The sequence below is a fragment of the Apis florea genome, unplaced genomic scaffold (assembly GCF_048593485.1).
Source record: "Apis florea isolate Af1SG1 unplaced genomic scaffold, ASM4859348v1 contig_2293_pilon, whole genome shotgun sequence".
Lineage (NCBI taxonomy): Eukaryota > Metazoa > Arthropoda > Insecta > Hymenoptera > Apidae > Apis > Apis florea.
The window spans coordinates 830006-843429 of NW_028256554.1; the positions used below are offsets into that span (position 1 = coordinate 830006).

The 13424-nt window shown below is 21.8% G+C and overlaps 1 protein-coding gene across 1 annotated transcript; it reads left to right on the plus strand.

The window, feature by feature from the left end:
- Positions 1 to 4219: 4219 nt before the first annotated feature.
- On the plus strand, positions 4220 to 11781 carry LOC100865973 (ATP-binding cassette sub-family G member 4). The gene is made up of 12 exons (XM_031917045.2): positions 4220 to 4437; positions 5046 to 5392; positions 7560 to 7677; positions 8210 to 8399; positions 8529 to 8674; positions 9494 to 9732; positions 9815 to 10111; positions 10205 to 10362; positions 10447 to 10615; positions 10699 to 10799; positions 10889 to 11230; positions 11551 to 11781. The coding sequence occupies exons 2-12, from the start codon at positions 5200 to 5202 to the stop codon at positions 11707 to 11709; spliced, it is 2112 nt and encodes a 703-aa protein (XP_031772905.2). The 5' UTR covers positions 4220 to 4437; positions 5046 to 5199; the 3' UTR covers positions 11710 to 11781.
- The last annotated feature ends 1643 nt before the right edge of the window (positions 11782 to 13424 follow it).

The following is a 13424-nucleotide window of genomic DNA, read 5'->3' on the forward strand; positions in this document are numbered from 1 at the left end:
TGCGGTGATTCGACATATTTTGTCATTTCTTAATTGCCTTTATTTTGGCTAAGGAGATCACACGTATAAAATTGGTAACCCATTAGGGATCTTTTGCGATTGTTGATGAACGGAAGCAAAAAAAATATTGTTTCTCTGCATCGCAAAGAAACGCAGTTTTCTAGCTTTGTTTCATCTCCAAAATTCGCAATACGTAAATAGAATAATAACGCACTTAATGTTTATATTCTATTTCGTTCTACCTTCTATGACCGTGGCGACGGAAATAGAGGAATATCAATTATCCTCGTGACGACGTATCGGACGAGACGAGCAATGTAATCAAATGAGCACAGTTTATATTTTAGAATTTTATTCTTTTTTATATTTTAAATAGTATCGTTCCGTTATTTAGGCTCTTCTTTTATTAAGAAGTTCGCCATTGAATAACATATAAATTAAACAATTGCACAGTTTATAAATCCTGCCTATTAAAAATCTACTTTAGCTAGGGCTTAGCTTAGTTATAAGTTTAGCTAGGGATTGGTATATGTGTTAGATTAAAAAGAGGATAGGCGATGATTAGCACGTCTACCTCTTTTTTCGGGTAGGTCCATTTTTTTGTATACCGTCTGTTCCAAATGGAATAAACGGTTGATGTACTGCGATGATTGCCTACCGCAGATTAAAATTTGTAAAGGAGGGTGGATGGGATCGTTGGAGATAGGGCGAGTCACCATTTGCAGCAACCTCCTCGTGGTGTGACTTGGGAAATTTGTATTACTGTATAAGTAAAACAAATTTGCTAATGGCTGTAATTTACAATTACAATTTTTACTAATTTCAGCACGTGAAATAATATTAAAAATAAAAATTACTATTAGATATATTATCTTACATTTGCACATTTTATTCTTTATTATTTATCATCTTTATTTATTATCTTTTTTCTAAATAATACATAAATATTTATATTGCAAAAAATAAATATATTTGTAAAATAATTATTTCTGCTATCAATTAACGATATAATATTGTTTAAATTTATTATTGAGCAAATAAAATTACAAAATTGTAATATTGAAAACGAACATATTCATTTTCAATATAAATTATCAACATATTCAAATGAAATGAATAGGAAGTAAAATAGGTTGAAAAACATAGATAATATTCGGAAATTTAAAAAAACAAAAAGATATTATAAGTATGTGACTTTAATAATTTTGTTGGTGATTAATTAATATATTGGATTTTAAAATGAAGAATTATCAATTAAACAGATCAAAACGTACAAAACAATATCTCATATTGATTAATACAATTAATAGAATGTTAATAGATGTAAAATTGGTATGTTGTATTTGTTTTATTTTCTGTAATTTAAATGAAATGAATAAAGTTTGTTTCAATATTCATATTATTGTATGCTAGAAAATTGTATTATTTATAAAAATATGAAAAATTAATACATAAATATAAGTAAATAAACTACATAATCTCTTTAAAACATAACCTCAAATTTTTATAATCAAGAAATTCTATAGTGTAGCAGATTTTATTTGACTACGTTATTTATTCTTGAAAAAACTTGATAGTTCCTAATTCTTTTAATTATTTTTCTATAAATTTCAATAAAACAATCGAATAAAATATAAAATAAAAATTGATATTGTAATTTGTAAGAACTGTACAGAAATATAAATTATTTTATGAGTTTTCCCATTAATTGCCAGTATTTTATTCATTATTATAATTCATATAAGAATATATATTAAAACTGTGTAATTTATTTTTGTATTTTTAGAAAGTTTAATTACTGATATAAAGATAAATCCGTTTACAAAGATAAAAATAATTAAATAATACTAAAAATAGAAGATAAAATGGTTTATTAGACAATGGAAACGATTAGTTAGTATAATAATTTATATTTAAAACAAAAGTAGTATAAATATTTTTCAGAAATTATCTTTCAAACTTCAATGATATCTTAGTTTAAATAATGATTTAATTTGATAATTGATTAAATTTTTAACCAAAAAAAAAAAGAATTTGTGTTTTTCTATTTGAAATATTATTTATGTTATTTAATACTGTTTTCAAATACTTGTATTACTTATAAGAGGATATACAAAAGATATAAGATTGCGCTCAATTAATTGACATATACATGAATAAAAGATGTGTTATGATTAGAATCCAGTGGTTTCGTAATATATATGAGGTTCTTATGATGGAATTTTTATAAATTTTTAATTATTTCTTTGTATTTTTCAAGATTGATTTTTAACGATAAATAACTATTTGTATTAGGATGTTTTAAAAAACATTTTTTGTATATTTTTATTTTTCTTTTATATTATTATACATTGAACAATTCATGATATATCTTTATTATAATCTTTATTTATATATATGGAATCGTAATCTTCAGTCAAAGTCTTTTTGATAAAGTCAATTATTGATAAAACTGATAAACAAATGATTAATTCACATTTTAATGCAATAATTAATATGTAATAAAAATAATTACAAATTATATTGTTTATTAAATACGTTGAAGTAAGAAATGTATTTTTAATTTTATATATATTTTCAAAAAATTTGACACAATTCATATATTTCTCATTCTATTATCGTAAAATAAATTAAATTATAATAAGATATGAAAATATAAATTATAAAATATCTTGCACAGAATTCTAACAATTATATTCTTATCTTAGTTCCTAATTTCATATTCAAACTTTATGCTTTCATGTAAGTTGTCTGTATTTGGGATAGATTTATAAAACACTGATAACTTTATCGATAATATAATCTATACTCTGTTCTAATACACTAAATTCATTTTAGCAAATTTTGCATTCACATACACACACATGATATAATATGTATATATATTTAATTTGACATAAGTGAAAAAGTGAAAAATAATCTGTTTTTGAGAAATTAATTAAAAAATATTTTTTCGTCATATTTTAGTAAATATTTTTTTTTTAAACATAATATTACTAAATAATGTAAAAATAATAAAATTATAATCATAATAATTATTATAATTTTGTCAATATAATTTTAAATAAGAATTTGTTTATAAAGAAACTGTAAAAAAATGGATATTTATTATTAAATTAAATATTGTGCAATCTTATTCATTATTTATTTTATATTTTAAATAAAAAAATTATGAAAGTTTATTGATAATATATATGTTATGTATATAATATATGTTATGACAAATATATTGATAATATATTATTGCTGTAATCTAATGAAATTTAATGAAAAAATTAATTGTATATATACATAATATGTATAATTATACATGATTAAAAAAAATATTAAATGTGAAGTTGTAAAAGAAATAAAAAAAAAATAAAATACGTACAACTGATAATGATGAGTATATATAATAACGTGTAATGTATCATAAATTATTTATTATTTCATGAAGTAATTAATATTTATTTCTATTCAATTAAAAAATAAAAATCGTTGTACATAAAGAAAAAATTTACTTAATTTTTTTATGTACATATAAAAAATCGATGAAAAAATAAAATTCGATTTGCTTTTTGTTTCGTCTAAATTGATAATAAATTATTATTGTAATCATAAATTCATAAATTCAAGACATTATATGATGACGTCCAATGAAACATCAATGACGTGCATGAAATTTCAAAAATCAAAACGTAATTTTTTAATCTTTTAAAAAAAATATATTAAGATAAACAATAATTTCATTATAACGAATAACTTGCAACTTATTTAAAATTTCATAATAGATTTTAATAATAATAATTTAGAAACAAATGTATTTTGAAATGTATTTTACATTCGTTTTTCTTAATTATGAAAGAATAATTAGAAATGGTATTAATTTATTATTTTCTACAATAAAACTGAATTTTTATTATAACTTAGATAAATATGCTTTAAATATTTTTTATTGTTATAATTTTAAAAAAATTGATCAATTTAATAATCTTTCTTGTTGAAGGAACAAAATTCAGGAGAAAAAATTCAAATGTTATTTGAAATAAATTAATCATAACCGGTCAACTAATAGAGCAACGATTACTAGAGATCACAACTAAATAGCTCCTTCACGATCTCGACTTTGATCATATTAACTCATCACTCTCTTGATTATCTTTCTTTGTTGTGTCCTTAAAAAGATGGTGGATGCGTGGAAAAAGGAGCGAGAGAGAAGTGAAAAGAGAAACAGAGTGAGAAAGAGCACTCTGGAAAGCAACGGCGGTCAATGGTGATGGCCGCGATGCAGCTAAACGGTTGAGTCAGTCAGTCAGTCTCGAGACATCGAGCTTCATGTATCGTTGAGGGATCGTTGAATTGGCTATTGTCTCCAATTTTTTAATAGTTTATCATTAGTATAATCCTATAATTTTAAAAACGTTCATTGTTGTTCTACGTATAATTGTAAAAATTGTAAGTGTGTGTTTTATTTTTAATTATTTAACCACGTCGTTATGTGCTTCGAAAACGCGGAATATAGAAGTTAAGTTACTCTTGTTTCTGACTCGAGGATAAAGTTGATGATCTATACAGTTGTTAAACATATACTTCTAAAGTTATGGTCGTCTCTTTTTGACCGACTTCTCTCGTATTGCTAGTTCAATAATGTAAGAACGCGCGTTATTTGAAATATATTTGATCTTATCTTTAAAATTCTCATTGTAATATCTTTAAGATAGAATGATTTTATCAAATTGAATTTAATAATAAGAACCTTGTTATTTAAAGAATTATTAAAATTAAATATGTGTAAATAAATGTCTATAAATTTACATTTTTCTATAACTAAAAAAATTAATAAAATTCATGTGCCAAAGATATGTGTAATATGCTCCAATATAAAAATAAATATTTGTAAACTTACGATTATATATAATAAGTAATATTTTATATTCATAAATATAATAAAATAAAATTCATATTTAAGAAAAGGTTACATTTTTAATTTAAATATATATAATATAATGTGTATATTATATTAGATAAATAAAAATTAAATTTAAAAATAAATAATTTTTCAGGCAATGAGAGAATTTGTATGCTTATGCAATAAAGAGCGAGAATACAAGATTACGAAAAAGTCAATTCGTTTAAACAAATATCGATCATAAAAGAGGAAGATTTATTTAAATTTTATAGCAAATTCAATATAAAAAGTTGTAAAAAAGAAACAAAATGAAACTTGAAGGAAATTCTTCGAATGAAGATAATACTAATGAAATATTATTACAACCTAGAAAAGGTTCTGGTTCTCGTTTGCAAATTGTACCTGCACAACATAAAACGATTACTCACTTGCCAAAAAGACCACCGGTTGATTTAGCATTCACCGATTTAACGTACAAAGTACGAGAAGGTAACAAAAATAGTAAGTATAACCGATTTTTACTTTCCTTTTATATTTTTATAAAAGTTATTTAAAGCTAGATAAAATTTATATGTATTTTATATTCAATCAGACAATGTATTAAAATACTAAATTCTTTGAGATATCATTGAAACGATTAATTAAGAAAACAATAAATTATTTCATTACTTTTTTTATTTCTTCTTTTAGCCATGTTTATGTAATCAAAATTGATAAAATTGATCACAAAAAAGAAATTAAATATTATTAATATGTATATCCTGCATAAATATACATACTATTATATACTATTAGCATACAATAATGCATAATACATTATCTTAATTATAGACTTAATAAAATTAATATTAAAATCATTTAATATTTATTATTTATCATTTAAATTTAATATTTATAAATAAAATGATTTTGTAGAAAAATCAAATGAATCATAACGATAGTATTTTTATTATTTTTATTCCATTTATGTATACTCTACATACATTTTTCTTTTAAAAAATAACTTTCTATACGAATTAGATATTAAAGTGAAGAAATTAAAACAGATTTTGCAAGAAGGCCAGTTACGGCATAAAATTTTAACCACGATTTCCAAAGTATATATATTTAGATATAGAAAATATTTTTTATTGATATGTTTTTAAATTTTTAAATGCGACACTTAAAACAAATTTTAATTATTTAAAAAGAGAAATTTAATAATTTTAAAAGAAATAATAATGGAGGCAGCAAACACAATAATAGAATGAATGAATTGAAAGACAACCTTTGTTTCTATTTATCATTAATTTATACTCGACCAGCTTATGGCTGGTTTGTTCCAATTACAGTATCTGGCGATAAAGTTTCATTTTACTCACTGGTAGCGAGTTAGCGTTTTCATTTTATTTTGATTATTATTTTTAAATATTTTTCTTTCTCATCTTTTTTTTTTATAATTCTAATTAAATGATTAATTAAATTTATTTATTAAATTCATTAAATGTTTTAAAATAAAAAGTTTAATATTCTTTCGAATTATTATTTCAAAATTTAATTGATTAAATTTTTTTTATTTAATATTTAAAAATACATTGCATTCGAGAACATTATTTTTTTTTCTGTTTTAATTATGAGTTGTTAATGTTATGTATATATATATATATATATATATGTAATTGACTTATTTGTATGTTAATGACTAAGCAATTTTTTTAATATTACACAAATATTTAAAGAGTATGAATGGAATAAATAAAAAATATTATATTTTTAAATAAAAAAATCTAATATATATATGTATTATATATGGATATTTGTAATAATGATAAAAATAATATATTTATATATATTGTTATATATATATATAAACATATACATGTGTAAATAGAGCATTTAGAACAAAAATAATATCGAAATTGAATGTGTAATAATATTTTTATAATTTATCTTTCGTATATTTAACAGTATATTTAAAATTGATTTTTCTATAACACAGGAAAAAAAAATTATTATGCTTGATTATAAAAACTGGTTCTACTATGAGAATATTAAAAAAAATCAACCAATTGAATTGATTAATTTTAAATTAATTTGAATAATATTGAATAATATATGTATATATTCATTAATATTATATATCAATGCAATATATATAATATTTATAATGATACTTGACAATAATAATGACAATGATAATGACAATAATCATCCTCTCTTTAGAGGAAATATTTATATAATAATAAAAAATTAAAATTTTAAATATATTAATTATTAAATAGATTTAAAACAATTTTATAAATATTTAAAATTTAATTTGATTTTTTACTAAAGTTATAAACGTTCTATCTACAAACAAATCCATGATCACGCAATCATTGTTATATGCACATACTAAAGTGTGACGTAACGGCATCACAATATTATCATAATATTAACTCTGATATTGTATATATAGTTAAATAATTTTGCATTAAAATATAATAAATTACATTTATAATTATATTATTCAAAAATATTGTTTATATTATAAGAAAAAGAAACATATATTTTAAAAATATATACGTATAAATCACAATGAACATGCATATGCAAGAAATCATAAATATAAAGAATTTATTTCTTTATAAATAAAGTAATTACATAACAATTTTTTTCTTACCATTAAAAATAATTAAATAATTTTTAGATGCAAAGATAATTTTAAAATCTGTCAGTGGAAGATTACGATCTGGAGAACTAACAGCTATTATGGGGCCTTCCGGTGCAGGAAAATCTACTCTTTTAAACATTCTGACCGGATACAAGTGAGTCCTTATATTTATGCAAATTCTGTAATGTATTCATTAAAAAATTAATGTTCGTATGTACATAATAATTCTATTTTATTTATAAATGGGTTTTTAATAAATAAATCGAATAACACAGATTCAAGAATAATTCTTTCCGTTGTCAATTAAAGGTACTTTTTTCTCAAATATTTTCATTTTCTTTAATGATTTATTATTTTTGCAATTTTTATAAAAAAATTTTTCAATATGATAGAAAAATATTCAACGATGTTAATTATCGATTTGAATAAGAAACACGAATGAGTTATGATAGATTAAATATGATGATCCAGGATCATTATTATAATTATTATTATTCGTGTATTCAATTTTATTTTTAATGTTTTAATAATTGTGTAAATTATATATTAAAAAAATAAAATTTTGATATCATATGAAACATAATAAAATTTATCATTACTTTTTAATTCATTTTAACAAAGAAGAATATATTACCTTTTTAGCATAAACGATTATACATTTAAAAATAGTTGAACTGTATGCTTAGGTCAACAAATACTGAAGGAAGTGTTACAATAAACGGCCATGAAAGGGATCTTAGTGCCTTCAGAAAATTATCATGCTATATAATGCAAGATAATCAACTTCATGCGAATTTAACAGTGGCTGAAGCCATGAAAGTCGCTGCAAATCTTAAACTTGGATCGCATGTTAATAAAACAGAAAAAGAAGAAGTGGTACGTTTGTTTCATTTTTAATATAATATCTATAAGAAATATTCTTAAATAAATGTTTTATTTTGAAAATTAGAAGAATAGTAAAAAACAATATTTAACTTTTTTAATCATATTATTTGTGTTATTTAGATTCAAGAGATTTTAGAAACACTTGGTTTATCCGAGCATCGTCAAACTATGACATCGAATTTGAGCGGTGGACAAAAAAAAAGATTATCTATTGCTCTTGAATTAGTCAATAATCCTCCGATAATGTTTTTTGACGAACCTACTAGGTGAGCAAATCTTATATATATGTTCAATGAAGAAAAAAAAAAAAACAAGAATGTTTTTGAAATGTTTTCATGTATTCATTTGTAGGAATTATAAATTTATATTAAGAAAATATTTTTTCTTCTTAATAGATCAATGCCAACCAACTTTCACTATCATTAATGCTAAAGAATCTTGTTTTCTGTTTGTGCATATACATATAGTCTATATTTATGTATAGTATATATACTATATCTATATTTAATAAATAATGGATATTCTTTGAGTTGAATTTTTTCTAATAAAGACACTTACAATTATATTTCATCAATTTGTAATTTTATATATATATATATATATAAAATTATATGTTATAAACAATGAAATTAACGCGTACAAGTTAATTTCATCAAACGAAGAAATAAAAACATGAACTAAGAGAAAGTATACAACCAATCTTGAAGTTTTTGAAAGTCCTTGCTTTCTCGCTTTCACTAAAATTATATATAACATTCTTTTTTAAATATCATAATTGTTTTTATTTTTGTATTTACCGAATTCATCAATTAATTTATCATTTGTATATTCATCTTGATCTTTTAAAAATTAATTAAAGCTTTGAAAAAGTGATTTTTATAAAAATCTATTAGAATTTTGTTTTGCGATTAAGGAAAAAAACGAGAGATCAATTTATTTAACAATTATTTAATAATAATAAATGTATTTTAAAAATTTAATGAAAGAAAATACAAAGTTTTGCCTCATTTAATTTTTTGCATTTTTTTCATATTGTAGTGAAAATATTGCTGAATAACATATATACAGTTTTTATTAATTTACAGTGGTTTAGACTCTTCGTCTTGTTTTCAATGCATCTTGCTCTTAAAGACTTTAGCTCGAGGCGGAAGAACGATAATATGTACTATTCATCAACCTAGCGCTAGACTTTTTGAAATGTTCGATACGTTATATACATTAGCTGAAGGACAATGTGTGTATCAGGGATCTACATCACAATTAGTACCGTTTCTTAGAAATATTGGACTCAACTGTCCAAGTTATCACAATCCAGCCTCTTTCAGTAAGTTATTTATGATATTGAAGTATCTAACTTTTTTAAAACATTGATTTCAAAATACTGATAATTATATATTAATTTTCAGTCATTGAAGTATCTTGTGGAGAATATGGAGATAATATCAAAAATTTGGTAAATGCTATAAAAAATGGAAAATATGATATTCGAGAAGGACATCCATTTCCTGAAAATAAGTTGGAAGAACTCAATAATTTACCTGATTCGTTTTCAAAAAACGAAGAAGGTGGAAAAAATACTGAAAGAAAAGATAAAAATGATGCAAGCAATTTGAAAGAAAAGTTTGAAGAAGATAAAATAAAAAAAGAAATTAATAATAAAGGAATTATTTCATCTTACGCAACTAATGATATCGCAAAACAAGGTAGATAAGAAAATTGAATAAATTATTAAGTAATTTATAAATATATCAATTATTTTTAAATATTTTGTTATCGTTATTGTCTTTTTATAATAGATGTAGTAATACCAATTGATATGGAAAAGAAGGATAACGCTGATGTGGCTTTACTCGATGATTCAATTATAGTCACTCCAGAGAGATATCCCACGTCGGAATATCAACAGTTCTGGATTGTTTTAAAACGAACTTTACTTTTCAGTCGAAGAGATTGGGTAAATTAATCAATTCAAATTTTATTTAAAGTCTTTAATTTTTTTAAATAAAAAATTTTACGATTCTAATATTATTTCCTTTAGACACTTATGTATCTTCGACTCTTTGCTCATATTCTAGTAGGATTATTGATTGGCGCACTTTATTATGATATTGGAAATGACGGTGCTAAAGTACTTAGCAACCTTGGATTTCTGTTCTTTAATATGTTGTTTCTTATGTATACATCAATGACTATTACAATCTTATCTTGTAAGTTATATTTTAAAAATATTTTTATTTATCCTTTTGCTTCCTTGATTTGTAATAACATTTTAAAATTTTTCTTTTCATAGTTCCACTAGAATTGCCAGTACTCCTGAAAGAAAATTTTAATAGATGGTATTCTCTCAAGGCTTATTATCTAGCAATTACTGTATCAGATATACCATTTCAGGTAAAAAAAAAAAATAATAATAATTTAATTTTGTCAAAAATGAATTAGATTTTTTTCTATATGTACAATTTTATATGATCTTCTTACAGGCAGTATTTTGTATTATATATGTCACAATTGTATACTTCATGACAAGTCAACCAACAGATATTATGCGATTCAGTATGTTCTTGGGAACATGTTTACTAATTTCTTTCGTAGCACAATCGGTTGGATTGGTGGTTGGAGCAGCAATGAATGTACAGAATGGCGTATTTTTAGCACCAGTTATGTCCGTACCATTTCTCTTATTCTCCGGCTTTTTCGTTAGTTTTGATGCCATTCCGGTATATCTTAGATGGATTACTTATCTGAGCTATATTAGATATGGCTTTGAAGGGACTGCTCTTGCCACATATTCTTTTGGTCGAGAAAAACTTAAATGTTTCCAGGTATAATATACTCTTTTCATACTTTTTCTTTTTTTTAAATTTCATGTAAGTTAAATTATTATATCATTTAACAGTATGTCTTGAATGATTAATTTAAAATGATTTAAAAAAATTAATTTAAAAAAAAGTTAGTTAAAATTTTGTTTCTACGTATATATACATATATAAATATAGTATAAAATTGCAAATAATACAATAATATTTTATATACACAATCTATATCAGCTAAAAATTTGCTGGTCTAGAAATCTTGATTTCATTTTTCAAAATGATTCAATATATTTTACTTTTTTTTTTATTATTTATTTTTTTATTTACAGGTATACTGCCACTTTAAAAACCCAGAAACAACATTGGAAGAACTAGACATGCTCGATGCTGATTTCACTCTCGATATTCTTGCCTTGCTTTTAATATTTGTTGTTCTTCGAATCGCTGCCTATTTGTTCCTTCGTTGGAAATTAAAGACTGCGCGATAGATCGATGTACAATTATTATCAATTTAAAATGTTAAAATACTTTTATAAACAAATGTTAATGGAGTAAGGTAACAATGCATTTTCTTACCGTCATCGTACAGTAAAAGATTAATAATCTTATGTTTTAATATCGAGAATTATTTTCTGTTATATAATTTTTGATTATCAAGACAAGTTTACATGAATACTAAAATATAAAAATATTATATTCATATAATATATATATATATATATATATATATATATATATATATATATATATATATATATATATATATATATATATATATATGTTTATGCAAATCAAAATATTATCTATCTATAATTTATAATATTATGAAATAAATATAATTTATTTGTTTTTATTAGTTGTACGATGACAATTCCATAATGGTTGTTGTTACGATAATTATTAAAATCTTTTGGATCCATTTTGTTATATTATAATATATTACAATATGTATGGTGATCTCAAGTTGATCTTAAGGATGTATTACCAGTTTTAAAAGAGATAATTAGGAAAGAATATAAATGCATTTGATGCAAATGATTTGAATGCATAAACGAAAAACTGATCAAACTATTCTAAAACTTCGCAAAAAAATTTTATTCTTTGAAAATAAGAGGCCTTAAATTAAAACATTTTGCAAGTAATCATATTTTTATCTGCCCATGGCTGTGAGTTTGACGATGCAGATAACAGAAAATAAATGCAATAATATATATTTTTTAATTTTAACATGGACGTATAAATCGATGTTTTTTAAAATGATATTTAAAATATTTTAAGAATAATATTTAAAATGATAAATATGTTTAAAAATTTTCATGTTTAAAATCATGAATGTTAAACTTTGGTAATGCATCACGAACATCGAACTTAAGATTTAGAATAAGTTTATCAAAATTTTATATATATATCGTATACATTTTAATTAATGTATTTCTTGAGCATAATTTTTTAAGGGAATTTATTTGTATACAAATATAAATCATATAAAAATGTACAACAAGAATAGAATTTTCAATTTTGAAAGAACAATTTTATTGTCAGTTCTTATTTAAATTATATTTTTCACTTTTAAAATGTGTTAAAAATTATGATTAATTGTTCATGCACAAAATAAAATTAAAATATTTGATTTATAGTATATTAATAATATTCATTAACTTGATAAATGTACTTTAATAAAAGATATGTTTATATCTATTTATATAATGAATTATAATGAATTAAATGAATTATATATATTTATATAAAAAATGATTACGCAATCGATATTCGATAATAATATGTATCATTATATCGATATCCAGAATATAAGAATTTTTATAATAATGTAATAGTAGAATTTCTATAATTTAATAATGGCAAATTATTAAATTATTAAATTGTAGTTTTAATATGATAATAAAATAAAAAAAGTAATATATAAAAAAAACAAAATTGATATATAATAATGTAAATTATTAATAAATAAATAAATATATATATATGTATAAATATATATAAGAAAATATAAAGAAATAATATAAATATATTAATATGAAATATGTAATATGAAAAATATATATATATAATATAATATGAGTCATGATGATATTACAAAATGATATTGGAATTATGCGTGCCGGATTATGGAAATTCTACTATATATATAATTTTATATATACATATACATAAAACTTTTATAAAATATCATGCGTATAAATGC